At 34.8% G+C, this 26,917-nt stretch overlaps 1 protein-coding gene across 1 annotated transcript; it reads left to right on the forward strand.

Annotated features, from left to right (window-relative positions):
- Nucleotides 1-20,840, forward strand: LOC145996219 (F-box/WD repeat-containing protein 9-like). Its single transcript, XM_083132639.1, has 9 exons — nucleotides 1-206; nucleotides 772-921; nucleotides 3,334-3,487; nucleotides 4,959-5,104; nucleotides 6,307-6,545; nucleotides 9,833-10,076; nucleotides 11,730-11,849; nucleotides 16,127-16,285; nucleotides 18,429-20,840. The coding sequence occupies exons 2-9, from the start codon at nucleotides 784-786 to the stop codon at nucleotides 18,519-18,521; spliced, it is 1,293 nt and encodes a 430-aa protein (XP_082988765.1). The 5' UTR covers nucleotides 1-206; nucleotides 772-783; the 3' UTR covers nucleotides 18,522-20,840.
- Nucleotides 20,841-26,917: the final 6,077 nt, after the last annotated feature.

A 26,917-nucleotide genomic window follows, 5' to 3' on the forward strand; every position in this document is an offset into this window, starting at 1 on the left:
AAATGGCAAACAACTTCTGCAGAAGTAACAGAGGATCTTATTAAATTGATATTCCTCTACTATTTTTTTCCTTTTTGGCATCAAGTGACTTTGCATGGACCGTCTGTTATGCATTTGTCAACAAGTTTTAAGAAATTGAAACTTTTTTTTACGGTTGACCGCAAATGTAAAGAAAGCTGTGCACTGAAGTAAAGCATCCAAAAAAGGTAAACTTGTGTTCGATATCATTCTCTATTTATAAACATTGTAGGGCGCATGGATTTATTTTTAGTAAATTTTAAATAATTTACATATCTTGTTGATGCACACAAGAACGTTCATATTGACTGACGTGTGAAGGAAATAATGTAACGAGATCTTATGCGTGAAGAGTGAAAGAAAGCACTGTTCTAATTGTTCAGATAAGCTAGCCCAATTTTAGATATTTTCAATGTTAGTTTCATTTGCATATGTAGAAGCAGGATTTTTTCTTGCGATGAATTCCTACATGGAACTGAACTTGACACATGCCAAACAAGATTGAAATAGTCAACGAAAAAGCTCTAGATAAGGAGGAAAATTATTACCTACATTATTTATGAAGATGATAAGCTGACCCCTCTGTAAATGTTAAATTTTATTTACAGTTTTGCAAGGTAAGAACACCGTGCAGAGCCAACTATACTAATCTTGAGGTTCTATTTCAGTTTTCAAACCATATTTTTTCTCACACTGTGTATGGTAGATGCTTTTGTGTGTATTATTATAATAGTAATGTACCTGTTCTTGCAGGTTTAGAAGAAAATGGAGGAATCTTCAGTACGTTTAGAGCAGTTATCAATTAGTGAAACCCTTGATGAAGATACAAACAAGCTGGAAGATGATGAAGAGAAAGGGTGTTTTACTTTAGCTAGTTGGAATTTAGATAATCTACCAGTCGAGGTACGATGTCACACTAAGTAATTGTAAGCATATGTTTTGTGTTAATACATAATGCAGATGAATTCGGTACTACTTTACTATACCGGAGACACCTATCAATGATTTATTTCGCAATTTTTTACATTGCTAACGTACTATTCTGGGTAACACTTTACTATACCAGAGACGGATTTCTTCAAATTTACAGGAGAAAGTACTTACGCAAATCATTTTCTGTAGCGTTGTTGATGTTCGGGAATGTAGTTTTGATCCATTTTAATCCGAATGCATGTGGTTTTCTACGAAAATCTATTTCCGACGTGCTATTGCTGCTGCCGGAATTTGTTTTCTGCAGGAGAGCACAATACGCGCTACTGCTGCTGCTAACAGCCGATGTTGTCCGTATATGCTAAATTGAACGAAAGGAGTGCTAATGGAACCTAACCTAACAGGCCTAACCTAACCTAGTAGGCATACCTCGTCCCCGTGATGGTTCGTGGGGCTATCGTGAATTTTTGGGCTAACGTCAATGGTTTTTGGGGCTACCCGTGGATGGTTTGTGGGAAATAACGAACAACAGTAAGTACTCGTTAATGTAAGAAATAGACATTATTTTCGTTAGAAATTCATTATTTCACCTAAAGAAATGTTCCGCAATGCAGAATAGTACATTAACAACAGTAAGTACTTTTAATGTAAGAAATAGACATTATTTTCGTTAGAAATTCATTATTTCACCTAAAGAAATGTTTCGCAATGCAGAATAGTACGTTAGCAATGTAAAAAATTGCGAAATAAATCATTGATAGGTGTCTCTGGTATAGTAAAGTAGTACCCTATTCGGCATTTTGGAACATTTCTTTAGGTGAAATAATGAATTTCTAACGAAAATAATGTCTATTTCTTACATTAACGAGTACTTACTGTTGTTCCTTATTTCCAACAAACCATCCACGGGTATACCCCAAAAACCATTGACATTAGCCCAAAAATTCACGATAGCCCCACGAACCATCACGGGGACGAGGTATGCCTACTAGGTTAGGTTAGGCCTGTTAGGTTAGGTTCCATTAGCACTCCTTTCGTTCAATTTAGCATATACGGACAATACGAGAATGTATTGTGCTCTCGTGCAGAAAGCAAATGGCGGCAGCAGCAATGGCGCGTCGGAAATAGATTTTCGTAGAAAACCACATGCATTCGAATTAAAATGGATCAAAACTACATTCACGAACATCAACAACGCTACAGAAAATGATTTGCGGAAGTACTTTCTCCTGTAAATTTGAAGAAATCCGTCTCCGGTATAGTAAAGTGTTACCATGAATTCCACTTAAAATTGTATCAGAAAAGTTTGAATTATTTTTAGCTTCTGTGTTACTTGATTTGGTAAATAGGCGTTATAGCCCGAACGGATTTCTTCAAATTTACAGGAGAAACTACTTCCTGAAATCAGTTTCTGTAGCATTGTCGAAGTTCTTCGAGGTATTTTCTTTCGTGGAAACTGAAAACTTCACCATAGAATGTTGCAGAACAAGAAATAATCACTTTTTATGTAAGGAACTTGCGTTTTCTGTAAAGCGACAACATTTTACCGTTGTTTCCATTATGTACCTGCAGATGGCCCGAGCGTCGAAAGTCACACAGTCTCACCAGTGTTTCCAAACGTGCCTTTTTTTAATGAGAATTTTTTTTCTTTTTTTAAACTATGCTTATAGATCGACCACAAGGAAAAAAACCTTGGGATGAAAAGTCCCCGCGCAGCTTTCCCTTCTTCCCTCCACCTCGGGCCATAAGGAAGCATGGTCCACTCTATCCCCTCCCCTACTCGCGGGGGTACGGTGCACATGAGTCGTGGGTCTGCGCAAGTTGTTTTGCTCGTGGTTCCACTATACCTAACCTAACCTAACCTTGCCGGAAATGGTCTGTGGGGCTTTCGTGGATGGTTTTTGGGGCTATCCGTCAATGGTTTGTGGGGCTATCGTGAATGGTTTTTTGGGGCTATCCGTCAATGGTTTGTGTTGACATAATGAACACGAAAGTAGGTATTTTTTGGTTAAGAAGGTTGAAACACTGCATACCCACTCCAAATCGACAGAACACAAGCACGATGCGCGATGATCCATGACGAGTGCATGCCATATTGTCTGTTACCCAAGCGGAACAAGGAAGACAAATAATGACTCGTAATATGAAAAGTTGACACTATTTTATGGAAAAAGGCATAACTTCACCTCAAAGAATCTTCCGCAATGCAGAATAGGTAAGTATCAATGCTAAAATGAACGAAATAAACGAGTGAGAGGTGTTCGGGCTATATCGCATAATTACCCTTGATTTTCCTCTCTTGGTTATTTATTGTTGTTACGGTCATCTTTGATTATATTTAAGTTTTTACTTGTAATTTTATTACACTATTTTTTTTTTTTTCAGATATTCTTACACATATGCTCTTACCTTGATGCCAAGTTTGTGATCTGCAGTCTAAGACTAGTGTGCAGATCTTTCAATCAGATTATCTCAGATGATGCTATATGGAAGTCAAGGATTGCAAAAACTATAAACGGTCGCTACCCACCTCTGCCAGGTTTGTAATTCATACCTTCCAATAAATGTACACATGTGAAATTGTGACAAATTAAATTACATTTTCACTTATATTCTTTAAGATCTGTTTGTTAAAAAGGCAATGCTCTCCCATATGCATATCCCATGCCATGAAGGCATATAGGGGTTGTGGAGTTAGGGCCCCACACTCATTCTCAGTCTCCCACTGTAGGCCCTCGAGAATACTGTTTAATTTTTTTAATCAATAGATTTCATGTTTTTGCGTAATATAAAATTGGTTCCAGCATGCAGAAAACACAAATAATGCAGATATTTGATCCCAAAGTATGGCCCCACTTAAGTAAAAACTGGCCATTTTGGAGTACTTTCGCCGCTTTTTATTAGGAACAACCATTTGTATGCACACTCAAAGAGCAAAACAACACTTAGAAAATAACTATCAGTCCCAAACCTAACGACGTAAAATTATAGCTGCTGTTGTGGAATGTCGTGTTTGGTGCTATATTCACTTGCGCGAAGCCTTCGGGCTGTTCTGCTTCATGGTAAGTTAACACACTAAGGTGACCCACATACTCTACTTCACAATAACACCTGTCTGTGAGCTACAAACAACTGAAAACGTTCATAAACCATGCAAAATGTTTCACTTTCTTGAGGGGTTACAGAGGGTCAAGTGTGACACATTAGCTGGTGTTGGGTAAACCCATGTCATTAGCATGGAAACACAGTATGCATAATATATCAACAATTTATAGCCATCTATGAAATGACAAAAGTGCTGATTGAAAAGTGTAACCTAACTTCATGAGAGAGATATAAATTTAGAACAGTGTTTGCTATAGCTCTTTTCCAGTCTTAAGGCAGGCACCCTATAAGCTGGCAAGGGAAGTGGGGATCGGGGAAGCGACCAATCCAGTGCGATAAGAAACGCAGCAGCCAGTAGAACGATGTTCACGTAATACTTTTTTCCACCATCTTGTCTCTCAGCGCCACTGCTGTTGTCTGGTTGGTCTGCAGCCGCCGTAAGAGTGGAAGAAAACCTTTAGTGTGAATTACATATACACAGTGATTTTTACATTTATATCTAATGGTGGTTGGTAAAGGTATATTTCTGTGTTCAAAATACTTGATCCCTGACATATCCATGTGTTCAAATCTTCACAGTGAAATCTGCCTACCTCTGAAATACATTGCTCATACTTTGATGTTATTGTGAAAATTTTTAAATGTAATATTTATAATAGCTAGTATCCAAAATTTTCTGTTGAAAATGTCTTATGATCCTGTTAATATTATATTTTTGTTATTTCACATCGCTTTTCTGTCACTTTTGGCCAATTGCAATGATTAAAATGAGTGATAGTGAGGTGAAATTGATTAAGGGAAATGAAAATAACACCCAGACTGGGTCAAACAAAGCCTGGAATTTTGGTGGAGAGTCCAAAAATCGACCACTTAATGTTAACAATAGTTTATGTCTTTCTTTTCAGACAATATTGAAACCTTCAATTGGAAACTGGCTTGTATGGAAATTGAAGAGCAGCAAAATTTATGGAGTAATCCAGATAGAAATCTGAAATACGTACAGAACAGAAGTTCTCATTATGCTACTGTAGATGCTATCCATTTACTACCTGTAAGTTAATGCACACTTGCTAATTGAAATGTGGGAAAGAAAATCAATACAATGGTGCAATGAAATGATACTATTGAACTCTGTGGTACTCCTTTAAAATTCCACAAAAATCATTGTGAAATCATGTCATAGTAAGTGGCAGGTCGTTAGGATACTCAAGTGTCAGCTCTTTGATTTAATGAACCCTGGAAACTGCAATCATGCAAACTAATGAGATCATGGCACCTGGAATGATCCTACTACGGGGCTGTGTGTGCCCCTATACAATTCCAGCTTTATCATAGTTATGGATATTTCTATTTCTGTTATTTTATTTTGCTTTTCTACATCTTGGCTAGGAGGAACCTTCATTAATACAGAGTAACTCAAAATGAATCGTGCAACTTTACACAGTTTTGACGTTACTATTTATGATAGAAAATCAGACATGGCATCGATATAAAGAAAAACTCTGGAAGTTTTATTCCCACTTAGCAGGCTTATTCTGCGTAGCCGATGCTCCACCAGGATCGCCAGTGTCGCAAAATGGCTAATGACCAGTAGAAGGTGTATTGTGTGTTGGAGCTATCAAGAACTGGATTAATCACAATGGCGCAAAGACATTTTCGCATGCTTTTCGGTAGTAATGCTTATGTTTCACCCTTCCGAAAGATTTGCCAAAGTTACAATGCCATGCCAATTGTTAGTGCCTTCGAAACCGTTGACAACGACTTGCTGTCTCGTGCATAGCAAGTACTTGATTATCGTTTGAACCTTTTCTGCATTACACATGGCTCCCATGTTGAATATTTATAATGTGAGTCATGTGATTAAAACTTCCAGTGTCTTTTTTTTTTTACTTTACTTTTTCTGATTTTCTATTACAAATAGTAACGTCATAATAACTGTGTACAGTTGCACCATTCATTTTGAATTACCCTGTATTATTGGTTCTGTAAATTATTGACAGTCATTGTGGTCCTGTAATCAAGGCATCCCAGGGTCGGTATGTGGTGGTGGCACATGGTTTAGATTCCACTTTAAACTGAAGGTCCAGTCCTGATCGGCCTATCTGTGCATAAATTGAACTTAAAACAAAAAAACTCACTATGGTCATGTTTATCTTCTTAATAAGGCAACAAACTCTTATATTTGTTTCTCAATTCCATGCTTGTAACATCTTTTTTATTTTCTATTTCATATATAAATATTTTGTTTTCCAGAATTCTTCTTTGTGTGTATCAGGATCTCGGGACCGTAGTATTATCCTGTGGGACCTTGCTCAAGTCCTTGAAGAACCGGATGCACATGATATAAAGCATTTGAAGGTGATGGAAAATGCACACCAAGGCTGGGTGTGGAGTTTTGATTCGTGTAACGACATTCTGTATTCTGGTAGCTGGGACACGGACCTAAAGAAGTGGAAATTATGTGATACCCTTCGTATGGAAAATGCGTTTAAGTAAGTGTCAGTCATGTAGTACAGTACATGCAGTACAGTAATGTTAGGGTATTTTCTTAAATAACTTAATTGTGTGCATAGTATGCCTGAACACCAAGTTCTCGAGGGTCCTGAGTTCTACCCTGCTGGGAATTTCTACTGTTTTCAGTAAACAGAATCTACTGTTATCAACTGAACTCTACTGTGTGTCTCGGAAATCTAGTGAAACTCAATGGTTTCCTACTGAACTTGTTCAGGAGGCCTACTGTACATGTACAGTAGAAGAAATAAAAGTGAAATATTCTCTTCAGTATTACATGTAATATTGTATACAATGTATGTAACTCAACATATTGGCTGTAAATATAACTTTTCATTCCTCCTGATTTACAATTTGTTTTTATATCTATTTGAAAATCTAAACACAGTAGAGAAACTAAAAGTGAAAATAACTTCTTCAGGATTATCAATAATATGTATCTAGTGTTTTTAGCTTAAAATGGTGGCTGTAAGTATTACATTTCATTCATCCTTATTAAGAATTTTTATTTATATCTGTTTGAAAATCTGAACACAGTAGATGTTTCAAAACCACCTATAGATCTACTGAAAACAGTAGACAAAATTTTCAGCAGGGTAGTCCTAGCAGGAATCTTCTTCACTGCTTCATGCATTACCTCCCAGCAGGTACCTACTTTTTTTGGGATGGGGATTTTTTTTTGCCGATAGAGAGAAATATACAGTATGTCTATAAAAAAAAAAAACCTTGGGAACATTTCTTTCTTCAAGTCATCTCCTCATTGACTATGTAGAAAATATCAGCATGGTTATACAGTAAAAACTGCATATCCCGGAACCTCTATAAGAAGGAAACCTGTAAATACGGAAAAAAAAGTCTCCAGGACCGATTTTATACCTGAAAATGACCTGCTTAAGATGGAAACCTCCTTAAGGCGGAAACAGAACACCATTTAAAGACCAACGAGATGTTTTTATTCTCAGTAAGACGGAAATGTCTTCCTTTATTTTTTTCCCCTCGCAAGAAAAGAATGCAATACTGTAAGTGGAACACGCCTCTGTTGCCACGTGCTTATTGGTAACATTGTCCATATGAAAGAATGCGCTGCAATACTCGTAGCTGTTACGATTCAGTTTATTTCTTTCATCTCTTACCCTCTTTCTCCACCTTTCTTTGTCTATTTCTCCTCTGTTCTTTCGTCATCTTTCTATTTTTCTTGTTATCTCTCTTTGTTTCTTTATTTTTCTCTTCACTTTTATCTCAATCTTTCTTCACCTCTCTTATTCCATCTTTCAATCTTTCTCTTTCCCTCTATGCTCATCGCACTACAACGATAGGGGTCCCGGGTTTGAATCCTGGCATGGGCATGGATGTTTGTGAGTGTCCATTTTACTTCGCTTTTTGTGCCACTTTTGGCTAATTTGCGAAGATGGGGATGAGTGATGATATGATGAAATTGTAGAATGTATCACATTTTTATTCATGTACGTACATGCATTAGTACTCTACATTATATGTAATGCGAAATGTAAATCTGTCTTTCCATTATTTCCTGCAGCGCTCTATACTGTATTTAAAGTCAACCCTGTATAAGAAGGAGAACTGTTAAGACGGAAAATTTTGCTCAGACAGGTTTTACATACATAGAGACACAAAATATGTTAAATAAAAATGTACAAAAGCAAGTCAAACATAAAGAAGAAAAAACAATCCAGAAAATGGAAAAAAACTTTCCATGCCTTCTCTAGCGTTACAAATATTTTAAATATTAATAAAACTATGAACCTAGCAATCCACTACTATCCTATTGAAAATTTAGTCGAATATGAACGAATTTAAAAAAATTTACATCAGTGGAAAAAAATTATATTATTCTGCACTAGAAATGGGAACAACATACAAAAATGACTGTAAATTGACAAGCTATAATTGTATGCAAAAGAGGAAGGAGGAATAAGTCACATTGTGCTTCCTAGTTGGATGATGTGCTGCAAATATGAAGAACTATGACTGTAATCGCTTATTTTTCAGTTACATTTCATTTAATTTAAGCTAGATTTACAAGTCTTGTCCCCCCCCTTAACCACCTCCACCTGAATGCAGTAATAATTATGACTCTTAAAATAATTGTTTGTAATTTATCCGTTCAGATAAGGGAACAGTAAAAACCTTTCCCTTAGTTTCCAAGCACGACCTTATGAAGTACTACAGTGGCAACAGTTGGCGGTTAATGTGTTGTCTACTCAGTTGAGCTATATGCTGACCTGAATGCACAGATGAAATAGATTTTTGTGTGTGAGAAAGTATGGGAAGAAGAGCTTCCAGCTTTTTTGTTTTGCATGTGTGATTCATTTTCTACCAGGTAGATGCGAGTATTGCAACAGAAAAGCATAGTGTAAATGAAACTGTGCTGCAGCCCTCACAGGTTTATGTAACTGACAGTTGTGGAAAAGATTGAAACTGAGAGAGAGGAAGGAATGCTGCTTAACATTTGTATCTTCAGTCACAAACCTCCAATGCAAATATGCAGCCGTGATTGCTGTTTTTTATACATTTCTGATCTTAATTCGGGAATATTTCGCAAGAAGATGTTCACTTTGCATTATTTTGTGAATGCAGTTTGTGGATATTTCATTAGTGGGTATGTCATTGGGTGCGGGATGCTAAAAATTATCATGGTTTTCCACATTTGTGTATCACGAAAATCCAGTTTTCCCACGCATATAAAAGGTTTATTACAGGTGATATGCTAACTAAAGAAATATAGGGTGACGCAGTCAAACGGGAAGATTTAAAAAAATCACAAAAAATATTTTATGAATCCACTGTAATGTTTTTATTAGTTTTTTGTTTATTATTACTTATACATGTACATACACTTACACCATAGATATGTCTCTCGTCAACTGCAGGCCTCCTTGATGCCGTAGTGGTAACACTGTTCCCTTTTAGTGAAGGGTTCCCAGGTTTGATACCTGGCTGAGGCATACAGTGGTTCGAATCCCACTTTAAAAGTAGGTCCAGTCCTTAGCCTATCTGTACATAAAGTGGGTGTATAACAAATAACTTTGAGTTTGTCACCTTTGCCCCTTAAAAGTCAAATGAAGTTGGCACCACTGCTTCCTGGTTCATGCTATGCTCTCGAATTTCATAAGCAAATTGGGAGATTGTACATTATTAATTTTTTTAAAAAATTTTGGTAAAGGGTGCATGATATGATTCACATCAACTCCCACCTCCACCTCCTATATGCAAATGTTCATAAATGTGTTTCTTTTTAATTTTGCAGGTGTAGTGCTGCTATATTAGCAGTTGTTTGCACTGAAAATCTCGTTGTGTGTGGTATATACGGCCGGAAAGTATTATTGTTTGACCCACGGGCTTCTGCTGACCCAGTTCATTCTTATTCCGCTCATCGCCAGGCTGTTCTTAGTCTAGCTCTCTGTGATAATCTGATCTTTTCAGCCAGTGAGGATCAGACATTAGCTGCGTGGGATCAGCGTGCTGGGAAATTATTAAAGAAAGATCTCAGAGTAAGTGGAAATTATATTATTTTTGTATTATTATTTCTGTACTTCCTGTACTGTTGTTATTGTAGTTTTAAGAAATGACTAAGATTTTTCCTAATACAGGGATGCTCTTCTGACCAATGCTGTATGACGATTGAAGTCTTCAACCACTCTATTCAGGATGTTTGTTTCACCAGGCCACCTACAAAGATGTCGTTATGGTGCCAAATTTACACTTTTGACTAAATTGCAATGATGAGGATAAATGATTGAATGAAGTTGACAAACGGACACTCAAACCTAGACCATGACACTTTAACTCAAAAAATCTTTGGTGACAAGATCGTAAGTTAATCACTCCACTTCTTTAGCCAATGAGGCTGCAGAATCTCTTGCATTGTTTGTTTTAAGTTCACTTTTATGCACAGATATGCTAATTGAGACTAGATTTATAGTTTAAAGTAGAATCCAAACCACCATGTGCCTCCACTGGGTATGGAACCCAAGACCCCTTGATTATAAGTTTTGTTCTACATGCGTTTTGGACTAGAGAGTACATTGCCATAAATGTGAAACGCAAGTTGTCCCGACTCTCAACTGATGAGATGGATGGTATTCGACACATCCCACATGTGGAAAACCCTCTCCCACATCCATCATGGTTGTAAGCGTGTTGTAGATGCTCTGGGGGAGTATTTTGAGGGTTCATAGGGTCTTATGTTCGCGCCTCTTGTTTTTGTACTGACTTTTTGTCAAGATTTTTTTTTATGGCACTTCCCTACCAACCCCTGGTACACATGACCTTCATGTTCATACATTGTTCAATTCCATAAAGTGTCCTTTTCTAATTATATATAGTTGCCGAGATTTATGCTTTGACCTTCGTATTCTCAAATGGTAATGCTGAATTGAATAAATGGTGTGCAAGATTACACACTATGCTGATAAAATAATTTTGTTGAGGCCAACAACTAAAAACAGATTGTGTGGATGCTTCATTAGCACAGCTGCAACATTTGAGAGCACACATACATTGAGGATTCTATTAAGTGTGAAGTGCAACATATGTCAAGGGCATTGTGCTTTTTGTTTCTTTTACTTTGAGCCCTATCAGTGGCCGAGAAGTTAGTGCTGAATTTATTTCTCCACGACAGTTCCAAGTTTGAGTCCTCGTGTGGACACGGGTGTAGCTTGTGGGTTTTCGTTCAACATTTTTATCCAATCTGGCATTCATCTCCAGTCAAGATAACCTAAGGCAGAGAAATTAAAAAAATACAAAATATCCTTTAAGAACATGGTTTCCTCTTCTAAATTAAGCAAATATTTTTAATTAGGTGATAGTGCCATAGCATATTTTTGTGTTTCTATGTTTGTTATTCTTTTATCAATTTAAACTCAGGATGATGAATATTTCAAACAATTTCAATTCCTGTATTAATTTTGAAGGCAGTTGATGATCTGGAGAATCCAGATGATCAATACAGTGGATCCTCGAAAAAAGTGAAGGACTTAAAATTTGGGAAAATAGTGGTTCCACGGTATTTGGATGAAAGCTGATACCTGATATCCAGATTTGATCATCCAGGCGTATAGTCTCTCACCGTAGTTTTTTATGTTGTTTTCTTATTTTGATTACAGTTATTACTTTTGCATACAATCATGTTATTTTTGTTTCAGGTTGGGAAAGAAACCTTTCCTCTCTCTATGTCTTATAAGAATAGGCTACTGTATGTAGGAGATACAAAGGGACAGTTGCATTTAGTTGATCCATTCCGGGAGGACATTAGTATTGTTGATGTAAGTACATCACTTTTTGTGACTTTTTTCTTTCCATTCCATTTTCTTAAAATTACAGTTTCACACATGTGAATATACCAACATTCTGTAGTTACTCTTCTTGTCTGCATTCCTTTTTCATACTCACGTGAAGATGACCGTTATGAGGATATCAAAATATTGTGTAAGAAAGTGATAATATAAAGAAAAATACACTAAAAGTATTAAATTTCATTTACGGTATGCGCCAAAATATACAGTACTGAAACTCGTGCACCTCGAACGCGCATGTGCATTTGTCGATAGGGCATAGCTCCAGCCGCTCGTGTTCTCAGTAGTGAAAAGGAAGTTATAACTCGCTAATAATGTGTATGTAGTGTTTCTTTCAGGATAAATAAACTCGCAGATGACAGCAATGTAATGTTCGTCTTTTAATTTCAGTACTGTATATTTTGGCGCATACTGTACTTACGTAAGTGAGTATATATTTGTTGTATACTACGTTTCGGAATCTTTACTGCTTCCTTCTTCGGGTGGTCGTATTTTAGGCTCGGAACATCAAGCCACGTCGGAGAAGTGTCATACGAGGATACTAGGTAAAAGGTTGGGGTTAAAAACACTTCATGGCGCTCGACACATACAAATTTAAAACTACCTTTGTTAAAAACCCTTAAAACTCACGAAAAAAAAACATGTTAAAATCACCAACATGGTATGCTTGAGTGGCCGTTGAAAGCCCTAGTTTCCTGCCAAGATGAAGCGTGCGAGCAGCTGGCACCTCGCTACGGAGTTATGGGGAACTTCCTCTCCTACGAGTGGTCCCCCCCGTTCCACTTTGGCTGCTTTCTTTACCTCTGCGGTGACATATTGTCCCACTTTTTAAAAAAGCTAATCCATGCATCATCTAAATTGAATGCCGTTTCGTATACATTCCTACCCAATTTACTTTTACTTCTTTTGATAACCTCCCTTTTTATGAATCTATGCCCACTGTTTATTACGTGCTCTGCAAGCCCCGTTTTCGGATCCATTTCCTTAATATTATTATCGTGTTCCCCCCATCTAACATGCATGTTTCTGCCTGTCTGTCCAATATATTCCATACTGCAATCACACTTGATCTTATAAACCCCTTTTTGTTCGTCTGGGTTACTTCGGATTTTTACCCCCCTCTTATAATCTGTGAAATGCTTTTCAATATTTCTAGGGGTTTCGTCCCGCATTTCACACCATTCTTTTTCACTGTCTTTTCAATTTTCTCCGTGAGTCCTTTCCAGTACGAAATCCCAACATAGTGAACTTTACTATCCAACTCTCCCTCCTCAAATTTCTCTTTTCCTAACCAGCTGTCGAAATCTGAATTCCCCTTTCGCGATATTCTTCCTCGCTCTTCTGCCTAACACATTCATTTCATATTCGGAGTACCCATTCTTCAATCCTACCTCTATTATTCATGATATTTCCTTTTCTTTTTCCTCGGCATTACTACATAACCTCTCAGCCCTTACAAAAAAGTTTAAATAACCATTTGATTTGACCTAAGTAGAATTTTCAGATGTTTTATTAATATAAAGATTGCCTGCGAGGTTGGGTATGAAATACTCCCATTCTTATTCCCTTTGCAGTTTTAATAATCCTTAGGTCCAGGTAGTTAATTTTCCTATCTACCAAGTTCTCCCTTGGCATTTATTTGTGCGGGAAACAGAAATAAACTGAACCGAGACAACGGCAATTTTGATGATGTATGGATTGGCTTTTTTACAAAGTGGGACAATATGTATGACAAAAATGCCCCGATAGGCTTCCATGTCACCGCGGAGGTAAAGAAAGCAGCCGAAGTGGGAATTGTTTTTAACCCCAACCTTTTACCTAGTATCCTCGTATGACACTTCTCCGCTTGATGTTCCGAGCCTATACTCACTTACGTAAGTAGACGAAATTTAATACTTTTAGTGTATTTTTGTTTATAGATAGTGAGTAATATGCATGTAACCAATATGCTAAGTGATAATATGTGCCACACGTAAGAGATTCTAACTCAGGGTGGCCACTCTAGGACCATCATCAAATTCAAGTATAATTCCTGGTTTTCAAGGCAACCTTTCCAAAAATTCAAGGGTACAAGCAGATGTTTTCTCTATTTCAACCTTACATATAACCCATCTCTCACCTCCACCCCACACACAAATATATTAACAATATAATTCTAATTCAATTCAATTAAACTGTGTTGATGCAGAATTTACATTTGCCATTTCACATATTCAGGCTTGAAATACATCTATCTACAAGCACAAGTCACAAACGTTACAGGATATACTAATCTACGAAAAACTGTTAATTGTACAAGAATTTCAAACTTAAATTTACCTAATCAACTTCAAGATATCTTATCTTGCAATAATCTTCCATGTGTGAGATTGATTGTTCTGCATAGGACACTACTATAATTAGTAAACGGATTGAGAGAATTTTGTTTTATTTTCCATGCAGCTTTCTTTTCCCTCCTCGATACAAATAAAAGCTACTGTGAAAACTTGCCTTAGGGCATATATAAATTCAATGTGATTTGGATTAATTATAAATAAAAATTTGCAATTTTTCACGTCTATGGACAAAAATTCACATGGAATGCATGCATAATTCCTGGAATTCAAGGACTGTAATTCATGAACCAGGTGACTGTAATTGGTTTTGCCATGACATACGGATTATATGTTCATATTAATAAAAATAACAACAAACCAGCAGAATTTTCCATTAAAAGCTATTTATAAATATATGTTGGATGAGTAAAATTACTCAGACTGTTTTCTATGAAGCATGAACAAATTTTGTCACATTTTCTGTAACTGTCAATATTCATAAATATAGGCTACAGCTATATATAAAGGATTAATATAATACTATCATTTTATAAGTACATCTAATTGACTTTCTTCTGTGGTTCAATAATTTGTTGCAAATATTTTTTTTGTGTATAATTCATCAAATGCATACATACATCTAATGCAAAGCATTCACATTAATTGGAGAGTTGTAAACGCCTCTTCTTGACTTTCTGGTTGTCATAGGAATTAATGCAATTTCTCACAATTTATACTGTGTAATAACACCAAGGCCAAATCATTGATTAAGTGAAATAAATACAGTGTTAGTATGTTTGATCAAGTATATTTATGGGTTACGTGTTGAAATTTGGGCAGATGCAGTCACAAGAGTGCCACATGCTCCACTGCCCAGACCAGATGTTGGAAGTAGCCTTGTCCGCATGTCGGTTTTCCTCAGAATGTACTGGTGTGTAATGTCACAACTGCAGCTGAGATTTTGAAACTCTTTACAAATTTTAAATAATAAATCCCAAAAACGTGTCACTCAAGAAGTCTCTGACAACTACCAAAACATTCTGATGATAAAAAACTGTCTTATTACCACCCTTGTTTTGGGTACAGTTTTATTTGGGCTACCCTGTATGATATGAATGAAGGAAATCACCCAAGGTTTTTTGTGTTGAGATTAGGGATGGACGATATCGGAAATTTGATAATGCGATGTATCGTCACAGGATATTTTTTCCATATCATGATATCAGTGATATATCGTGGAGATGATATATATCACCAAATATCATGACGATATATTGTTGACATGATATATATAACTAAAATATCATGACTATATATTGCCAACAAAATATATATCACCAAATATCATGGTGATATATTGCCAACAATATATATCGCCAAAATATCATGACGATATATCGCCAAAATATTGTGACGATATATCATCTAGTTGATATCGCTTTGACGATGTTTTTTTTTTCAATATCGCAATATATCATCTGGACGATATATCGCCCAACACTAGTTGAAATCCATCCCATGTCCTAAATCTGGCCCTGAGTGCAAATCATTTTGGAACAAGTTTGTTATGCTGTAAGAAATAAAATTGAAGGGCTCGGGTGTAAAAAAGGTAAGTGACATTTTGGTCATCTCTGAGTTCATTAAGAATAAAAGTTATTAGAAGCTATATTGTAGATAAATTGTTTTCATGTTGTGTTTACCAATTTCAGAAGGCTTCACTGAGTCCAATGCAAATTGTATAACATGGCAATTTCACTCGAAAATTGAAGGATGGCACATTTTACTTTATAACTCAAAAATTACCAAAATGTCACTTACCATGTTTTACACCCAATCCCTTGAATTCCTTTTGTTGTGAGGGTATATTAGTTCCATTCTTTTGAACAGTAAATTGCATACGAGAAACCAGTTAACTTGATCATTATGTTTTAGGATTATAATGTCGGACACTCTGGAAAATTGACTGGTGTGCAACATGGTTATGGGAGCATAATTACATGCTCGACTGATGGCACTTTGAAAGTTTTGACTCCTACTGGTAGCCCACAAACAATAGTGGAACTAAAATCAAATGGTGGAGAAGTCACTCAAGTAAGTATCTGAAGAAATTTACTTAACCCTCCGTAACCCACGCGGCAGCACTGAGTGCTGCCTTTTTTTAAATTTTGAATTATTTTCCTTACCAGCACAATAATGGTCTAGAAAGCACTAGGGAACTTATCTACACTATACCCACGAAAACATAGATGCGCTCGCGCCTCTTGTACAGCGTTCCTTCCTTCAGTTGCAAGTTCCTTCAGTTTGAAGTGACAGGTCCCCCTTTCAGAATGGAAATTATTAGTATGCAAAAACCATTGCAGTACCCATACGAAATGTCAGTTGTCAAAATAACGATATTGAAAAGTGGCAACATTCGGTTCCTTTTATTTGAGTCAGTATGGCTTTTTTATGTATATCTCGTAAGAATAAAAGAAACATATTGAGATTTGAAAATTTTATAAATATTTTGTAAGTTTCTTCGAGTTGTATGTTACACATTTGATTGATTTTTCTGCGAGTCATTAAGATTTTGACTGAGAATTTTGGAACAAATAGTTCCTTTCTAAGCCCACATAAGTTGTATGATTTCAGTTCGTTTTGAAAAATAAGTTAATTTTTTTAAAAAAAGACGTTGAAAATTTTGTAAATGGTGAGTTAATTTTTTAGTTCCTTCATTATATGGCAAAGTTTTAATTATTTTCAGAATAATAATATTGTGGTGTATTGGCTTCAAGATTCTAAGCTTGTAACTCTATGAAACACTTTCATTTTTTATTTTATTTCTTTTAATAGCTAATAAAAATGTCCGAAATGGACATGTTTGCATTTATGTATATTTGGCCTGATTTCCAGTAAGTGCTAGTGTAATTCAACATCGATTAGCATCAATAATTCATGAAAATAACCTTGGTTTTGCGGGACATTCGTGCTAATATGAGGGTGCGTATGAAGGAGGGTTAACCAGTATTTATAATTATTTTTTAAAGGAAGGTATCATCTAAGATTAATTTCTTACATTACTAACAACAAGTTTTAAATGAAAAGTAGGGCTGAATGGATATAGATATATGGGTATTGGTCACTATCAACTTGAACCCATAATATTAATTCAGATTTAATTACCATGGCCTCCATGATGATGGTGTCATAACGCTGTTGCCTTGTAATCAAGGGGTCCTGAGTTCAATACCTGGTGGAGGCACAGATCAGCTCAGATCCCAATTTAAACTGTAGGTCCAGTCCCGATTAGCCTTACTGTGCATAAACACAATCAATTAGATTTCATTAGCAATACCTGTTGATACTTTAGCAGTAAAAACATCATGGGATGCTCAAGGTGTGCAATTTTCATTAATTATACACAGATATTGTGCATCACAAGTGAATGTTCAGAGTGTCTACCAGTCAAGAACGTTAAGAAATTATGCTTCCGGTCAAGAATTTTTGCTATTTTTTACAGTACAGAGAATTTACGCCTGTACTGGGATTTGATAAAATTGAATATTTGGAAATCTAAAATTATAATGACTTGTGATTAAGATTTATTCACTTTGTTTCTTAAGCATTACATTCTTCCATGCGTGAAGTTTTGTAAAATTATAAATAAAGTAATGTGGCCATTCCCCATTCAGGATGAAGTCTGAAGCATTATTTTTACATGCATTAATAAATAAATGTTAGGAAAAAGGAAAAAAAGGTCAAGAATTTTATTTTGGTAGATACCCTTACATTATATTGTGAATATTATTGCAGATTATTTTAATAGTCTTGTATGAATCTTTTTAAATCCAGTGGGATTTTGGTACGTCGGTTATACATTATTCATTCAGGGGACTGTGGGTAGATAATTCTATTATTTTGTAGCTTTGACACAAGGAATCTTGGATGTATAATGTGGGAAAATGTAAAATCTGGGAACATAAAATTGGAATTCTACCCTTCCCCCTCCCCTCATAAACATACAAATGCCAAAGCCTTCTTTTCATTATAGCATTTCTGTTTGTTTTTTAAAAAATATGTCTGTGTTTGAAGTAAATTCGTAACATAAGTGTTTAAGACTTCCAAGAACAGAAGAAAATCACATTTAAAAAAAAAATACATCATCTTTGATACTAACATTTTTCAACATTGTTGTAAGAAAGTGAAAAACTAAATGTTACACAATAACAATTGTTTTTCTTGCCATTCTTTTCAGATCCACTATCAGAATAATATTCTGGCTGCTGCTTGTACTGAAAATTCTGTAGAAATGTGGATACCGTCACCAGATTATTTGTCTTGTGCTTAGTATTGATTTCTATATTGTAACAAACTTTTGCTAAATACAACTTTTTCTAAATACTTTTTTTAATATATTTTGAAAATTTGATATAACTGGTATAATTTTGTATGATGCAGTTGGCGTATTAAGAAATCATGGAAGTAGAATTGCAAGAATGTTTAAAGTTCCACTGAGATATTTTTTTATATATCATCGTCACTTTATAATACTAAATGTTAAATGTGTAATGAATAATGTACTTGTTGGCTTATTTAATAAGCTTTTTCATTCCTAACATCAAAGTGCATCTCTTGCATGATAATTTGTGTGTCCTAAGGACACAATTTCCTGTATACGTATGCCTAATTTTATTTAGACAATTATTTTTGGCTCATCATGTCTTTGATATATGTATTTTTTTCAGTTATTTTATAAATTTATTGACTGTTATGGAGCATGTTTCTATATATTTAAGGAGGATAATATAAGCACACAGTTCTCTTTTTTTTTATATATTTGCATGCTCTTGTTATCTTGTCATTGGTGGCTGAGGTATCGTGAATAACACACTTATTATTTTCTGTTGTGCAACATTGTTAAGATTTTGATATGGTTTAGCGCAACGTTGTTATAATTTTCATATTGTTTAGCATTCCATTGTTAATGTCATACATACATGAATCAGAATATACAATGGTGTGCATTATTTAAATATTTGTTGTGAAACTAAACTATTATGTTTTGTAGCATTGTATCCTACAGCTAACAATGATGTTAATGTCATGTTCACATTTACCAGTTAAATGCTAAATAATAATAGAATTACCAGTGTCCTGTTTGGCTTTCAGAAATCAAAAACCCAACATAAAATAAACTCTATAAGTTTCATGAAGAAACAATTACAAATTTTATATTAAGGGGAAAATATTGCCAGCTATAATCATCACAACAGAATGTGGATTATACATTTTTTGTTTTAAATCAGTGTAATTTATTTATTTTACATTACTTTTCTACCTTTATAGATCGATTCTGATAATGAGAATGGCCAAACAACCAATGAAATATATTAGAGGAATGTCATGGAGAAACATTCATGACTTACCTGGATTTGAATCTCAGGATCCAGTAGTGGCAGACTCCCCCCCCCCCCCCCCGCATCTCCCTTCCCTTTTGATAAATCACGTTTTATAGTTTTCCTCATAGTTCGCAATATGTAAGGTACCACACTACTTGATTTTGCATGTTAAAAATAAGAAGACAATATCAGTCTGAATGACACTCTTAATAAATTGTAGCAATGAAATAATAATTATATGGTTACATCTTACATGTGCTTTAATGATTAATATTGAAAAATAAGGCAGAAATATAAAAATAGCCTACTATGTTTTTACATTGTGAAACAAAACAGCACACCAATCATTTGCAAAATATTGTTTATATTGTTACTATTATTGCGTTAATTTACAGAATTACCGATGCATTGAAGATTACACACCTAATATACGAGGCATTTTGTATATTTAAGATACAAATTTGTCAAATGGTGAAGTTGAAAAGTGACAAAAGTTTCTACAAAGTAAAGAACAAATACAGCACACAAAATTATCTGCATGAAACTCATTTCTGTGCACAAGGGATAAAAAAAATATTCTATGCATAGAACAAAATTGTTGACCAATGACTATGACAGTCTGTTTGAGGGATCCCCTTCAACTCTCACCTCCCTCCCTACTTGCACCATGGTGGTCCAGGGTCCTTCTTGTTGCCACTGCTTTGCATCATTATTGGACCAAAACAAAAAATAGTATTGAATAATGTAATGTATGAAGTAATTTTTTAAAGAAAATTGTTGGTGGAAGATTGTAATTTTGGCTAGATTACATTTTTTGTATTTATTTGTAATATTAGAACTATCTACACCAGTGCATTGTAATGAATTGATATAATAATATGTTGCTTGAGTAGAAATTTAATTGTTTGGCACCTAAGTTGCCTTTGAATATCTTTTCCCCAAATAGTCTCATACTATTGAATTTGTATGCATAATATGTTTGGTTACATCTAACAGTGTTGTTAGTTTCAATGCCATAAAAACATATTGAAAATGTCATCCCACTTGTTATTCCATAATTTTCTCAGTGTTATAATCATAAAAGACCCAATACTCTAGTCTCTCTGTTTTTATTTACCATTTAAAATATAAAATAGATCTTTATAAATTTTTATTTTGTAACTTTACAGTTTCAGTATGATAATGAGAGTTAATTGGCCCTGTCATTTAAATGGTGGTGCTTTATTGTAATAAAATAACTTAATAAAGACATCTATTTTTATTTTGAATTATTATTGAATTATTGGAAGGATATAAAGGTCAGTGGTGTGTTCTCCCATATTATCAGGTTTACTACCAGTAAACCAACATTTTTCATAACATAGATATTGCCGGAAAATTTGAAGTCAGACTTCCGTTTTTGATTTACTTGCTTGCCCTCATTGGTGTTTTAATTCTATTATATCTAATTAATATGTAATAAATATAAACAAGAAATAAGAATCGTTGCTGTAAACCAGGTCAAATTTTCAGAATACGTCACTGATAAAGATACTGGAAATATATACATAATAAGCATACAACAATTATCAAGTGTGAAGTCTAACTGGTTAATTGTATACACAACAACTCTTCTGTGCTTAGAACAAAGTTTTCCTATTGTCTATGTCTGACCAATCTCTTTTGTGTAACATGCACAATAGAGTGAAGATTATCACTGTACACTAGCGTGCTGCATCGAGGCCTTTTTGCTCAATCATCTAATAGTTCGCACGGATGGCGCTAGATGGCTTCTTCGCTCGAGTGAATGACATTCAAACAGTCAAACGATCAGTATACGCTTGAAGCAATTCATGTATAACAATAATTTGTCTGTAGTAGTGGACCTTCAAATATGATCGATCGTGAACTGAAAAATGCAGTGAAATTGAAACTTAAGTGAACATAGTCGTCATCTCCATGTTAAAATGCAAGTTAGTCTATCTTAACAATACATAGCAATACATGAAAATGAATAGACTATTATGGGCTGAAACTACCAGGACCAATTTTTACATATATTTGTACGATTATTGTCACATTGAAATGATATTTTATATATTTGTATGTATCATGCTCGAGTGTGGGAGATTCGATCGAGTATGAACGAGCGAAAGAGGTCCAATGCAGTACTCGGTATATGTGTAGTATGTCTCCACATTGGAAGAATGTAGGTGTGATATGTATGTATGTTTCAAGTTCTTTATTTGTGTATATTTTCTCCTTTTTCTTGTTAACCATGGTAGGTTAGGTAAGATTAGGTTACGTAAAGGAAACACAAAAAAACCAAGATGTGTATTTTATTTACCTAACGTGTTTCACCATGACGTATTGAGAAAAAATGTGGGAGACATACTGCCGTGATTAAATGTGGAGACATACTACACCTATACCACAATACTCTACACTTACTTGTTGCATGGATATTTTATACTTTACACGGTAAATTTCTCGTAAGGAACGGACAGCTGAAATTTGCTACTTTATTTAATTTGAATATTCGTACTTACGTATTCTGCATTGAGAAACATTGCTGAAGGTGGCATTTCGCTTATTTCACGGAAATAAGCTATTTGCGTCATATCGAGTAAGTTTTCTTTGTTTCTTTTTGCCTTCGGTAACACACAAAATGGCGGTCACAGTTTCACTACCGTACTCGGAATGCAGTGTTTCCACCCCACTGCACCCAAAAATACCTACGTAGCCCCACAAACCATTTCCTGTAAGGTTAGGTTAGGTAAGGTCACGTATAGGTTACAATAGTTAAAAATTGGTTTCGAAAAAAATATGCGTAGCCCCACACACCATTCTCGCATAGCCCCACGAACCACTTGCGGAAACGTACCTTCTTCAGTTACAAAAACACATGTTCGGAAACACTGACCAGGACGTCATCACACACAGGCTACATCCACCTGGAAGTAAATGGATGCATATGCTTTCGTGCATTGGTCACACATTTATATCGAAAAATATATGATTTACCGGCAAAATTCAATGAACGATGCGAGAAAACACTTCCCGAACTTCCAGAAGTATACAGAAACTGCATTCAGTAAGTAATTTCTCCTGTAAATTTGATTAAATCCGTCTGTCCCTTACGAGAAATTTACCCTCTAGACAAACTGTTTCGTATGAATTCCATATCTTAATAACTTTTTGTTTGTTACCCTTTGGAGACTCAAATTGCCAGTTCCTCATGGTTCTTTCATAATGCTAATGTATGTGGAATGTAACCTTCACTAAAGTGGCAGCATGAAATCCATTCATTTACTCCAGGATATTTTTAAGTACATTATGCCAGTTAAGCCATCTGTATGCAATTTAATTGTCACTGAAACAAAGCATACATGATCCAACGAAGTTGACATTGGAAAATCTTTGTTACGTTGGAAATCTCGAAAGGTCTGAAACTACATGTGCACAAAGAAAAAAATTGAAGATTTTGCATTTTACCAAAAGGCAACAAAGGAAGATGTATATCAGAAACTCAAAAGAAGTGTGGTGTATTTTCTCAATATTATAAATGTAATCTTAGGCACCAGAGAAACATGACATAAAATCATTTTATATATCTTTTCCATAGATATATAGGTAGTTGTTTTTCAACAACTACATAATTTATCATCACACCTCACTGCTATAGAATTATGCATTATTCTTTTTCTATAACTACAATCAAATAAATACAAAAAGAACGTTCCACCACTCCTCCTTTTCTTTATTACGTGCTACAACCATATGTTTACACTTTCTGCATCGCTTTCGCTTCACCATAGAATAGAAATTTATAGCATTTCTTCAACCTTTTTTGTTCAATAATAAATTTCAACAGCATGTGCTCTTAATTGGTCGACAGTCTGTCTTGAAAGACATTATTTAGAACTGTACCTTAATAGAAATATTTGGATGCCAATCATGAATTTGAGAAGAAACACAAGTGCTCTGATGTCACTTCCTATAAGCATGGAATTCAATGTGTTCGTGGTTCATTTGATTGTGTGTGAGCAGTTTGCCTGTGTAGCATTTATAAGTCTTCCATGCACTGTTTTATGCTTCTAGATCTTGTAGTTACTGACATAGGCAAATTAGCTAAAAATGGCAATTAAATAATGGTGCTTTAGTTCTATCTTTATCCTTGAAAAATCAACTTCTGCAGAATTCATTTAGCAAGTTGACATCGTGGACTTCATGTCTTGATAAAATATATGCATTATTATGCTACTATTGTTTCATTTATAAATAATTGACAATGCACCAGTGTAGGAATGGTTCAGGCTTCAGGATTATTCAGGTAGAAGTAGTTGAAAGGTGCAAGGATCCAGTCCCCACTTTATTGGTGCATTCCTGGTGGTGGTGGTCTTATTACTAAGATATTGATGGATGACAAAGTTGTATGTTGCTCATTAAGTACCCTTAAGCCAGGAAGTCTTCATTACTCTTTGTTTTATTACCCATTAGAGCAGTGATGACTTTTGTCCAGAAAAAAATTCAGATAGAAAGAACATTTTCAAACTATTAATATAAAATGAAGATGTCTGTTGACACACTAAACTTATAATAAATATTTTTTAATAACAAAATTTTAAAGTATCCATGCAGTCATATGTATGATATTTACCAGGGTCTGGATTTTGTTGACATTTCATCTTTTAACTGGTGCAACGTAGACATTGCTAACTAGTACAGAAATCCTGATCACCCTCCTCAGGTTGAAGAAATGTAATTTTTTTGGTCATTTTTTTCCATTTTTTGGTCATTTTTTAAAAATTTTGCGTCATTTTTAGGTCTTTTTTTTTTAAAAAAAACTACTCTTGTTTAACTACCAGCGCAACAAAGCCCGTCTGAAAATCGCGAAATGCAACATTGTCGAGTATCTTATTCACAATCCGTACAACACACCAAGGTGAAGAAGCAATTGTTAAATTATTTGTCTTGGAATATATATACTATTTTCAATAAGCAGATTGAGTTTTGCATGAATTTTTGGGTCATTTTACAGGATTTTTGTTGTCATTTTAAAGGTCATTGTTCAAAGATTTTTAGGTCATCAAAATCCGGGCCCTGATAATTATAAATCCAAATATGCATTTAAATGCTATTATTTTTAATTCTCAAGATACAAAGTGTTCTTGATAAGTTAATGGCTGGGGTTACCAGATGTCCTCTTTTACCCGGACATATCCTTTTTTTTAGGTCCTAAAAATGGTCCGGGTGGGTATTTAATAAAATGGGAAAATATCCTCTTTTGGGGGGGTATAGACAGCTTCAAGGTTCGTAACAAAATTTTATATTTGTAAATAATTATTATTTGTTAATATTGTTTCCATGTTCAGTTTCAAAGAAAGGAATACAATACTCTCAGTTGCAAGCACAAAGACAAACTTTTCTTCCAACAAAACATTGAATATAGGTTATACATTGATTTAGTTGGTATTTTAAAGTCCACTATGTGCACAGTAAGGCTAATTGGAACTGGACCTACAGTTTAAAGTGAGATCCGAACCACTATGTGCCTCCACTGGGTATTAAATCTGGGACCCCTTGATTACAAGGCGACGATGCTACTAATGTGCCATCAAGGAGGCCTATATTTTATACAGTTCATAATTTTGTAATATTCTCCATTCCCATGTTTCTTCATCTCTTTTAGGTCCTAATACTCTTTAAGTTCTTTATTTTCAAAAACTCTCAATCAATTTATGACCTTCTCTTAAGCTTAGAGACCAAGTTTCACAACCTTATAATACTACGGGCATAGTAAGTAAATATTAGAATATTAATTTGCCTGTAATGAGGCCTATTATTACTTGTACTGAAACGGTGTAAAAATATTTTACAGGGGTGTCTGATCTACAAGCTCACCAAAATAGTAGTAAACCCAAAACTTGTGGTCGAATTGCTGCATCTAAAAATGTCCTCTTTTTAATGGCATCATTTGTAAGAATCATCAATAACATTGGCGTTTGTGTAATTTTTTTTAGTAGTCAACCTTCATTTTGCTATCTTTTCCCATTTGGCATTATTTTTTTAGGACCCCCACCAAACTCCCCCCTTGGGCACATCACTGACCAATAAAGTAATAAAATGTGAAAAAGATTAACATGCAGATGAAAAATAACAATCATAGAAAAAGGACAAACTTATAGCAATCCAAATATATTTCAGAAGATTGCTGGCACTTTCATAATTTATGTTGAAATGAACACAGAATAAGACAAATTATTTCAGTTATGGGCTTACATTCAGGAGGTTGTGGGTTGAAATTGATCCAGCCAAATTAAATATAATTATTTCAGAAAGCCTATGGTTCATACAACTGTTCTTAAATCATAGTTAAAAATAATAAACATTTTGTCCTACATCATTACAAATAAAGGGTTAAGCCAAAAAATATTTCCTTAAACAACTAGAGCTCAGTCAGACCCACATCAAGGTAGGGAGGAAGGCTGATTCTCCCCCTTTCTGCATATTCCAGGTGTCACTATAGGATCAACTCCAACCCCCCTCTCCCTGTGATTTATCCATGCATACACCACTAAATATGTGGTCATTTTTGTGGTTTGATTACAAGTTATGGACAACCCTCTACCCATTTCTACAAATAAATGATGGGGTATTTTATTTTGCCAATGACGTACTAATTTCTTTGCAGGGAAAAAGTTCGATAATACTTTTCATTAACAAAATAGATATCATTCCCACACATATAAAAAAAATGCAACATTCCAATTTGTGGGGTGTCACAATTCATAATGAAAAAGGAGAAAAATAAAGTATATTATTCCTTGGTAAGAAACATCAAGAAAAATAAAGCAATAATAGAAAAAACATTATTTAATCCAAAACTTAGGGCACCGTGCACCTGTTCTGTGGAATGTGGTTGTTGAAATAGTGACACGCATGTGTGTTTGGTACCTAACAATGAAAATTGATTACGTGCAAATTTGCCACATTAACTTCAATGGCAAAGATTTGCGAATTTTACGAAACAAACACTCCTTTATACTGGAGATGCTATAAGAAGAGATAACATATACGAAAATGAACCCTGTAAAGTGTAGCATGGGTTGTGATTTTGTCGATTAATGGAAATCGATCAACACCTAGTAAATAAAATATTGCGGAAGTTTCAATTTGGCAACTCAGCAAAATTGAGTTCCGAGTCAAAATATATACTTCAAAACATAATATTTATTGTAGACTTGCGTATTTTCTGTAAAGGATATATTGTTTTTAAAACAAAATATTTATAACACATGAACTATTTCATATTTATACATTTATTTCTGTACATAGAATATGTTAAAAGTCCGGCAATAGTCCG

Source organism: Lepisma saccharinum, chromosome 1, assembly GCF_977018435.1.
Source record: "Lepisma saccharinum chromosome 1, izLepSacc3.1, whole genome shotgun sequence".
Lineage (NCBI taxonomy): Eukaryota > Metazoa > Arthropoda > Insecta > Zygentoma > Lepismatidae > Lepisma > Lepisma saccharinum.

Bases quoted from the DNA above. Each gene is read 5' to 3' on its own strand.
- LOC145996219 (XM_083132639.1), top strand. From the start codon at position 784: ATGGAGGAATCTTCAGTACGTTTAGAGCAGTTATCAATTAGTGAAACC. The intron at 6,546-9,832 runs GTAAGTGTCAGT...TTAATTTTGCAG, and splicing joins CGTATGGAAAATGCGTTTAA to GTGTAGTGCTGCTATATTAG. The intron at 16,286-18,428 runs GTAAGTATCTGA...CATTCTTTTCAG, and splicing joins ATGGTGGAGAAGTCACTCAA to ATCCACTATCAGAATAATAT.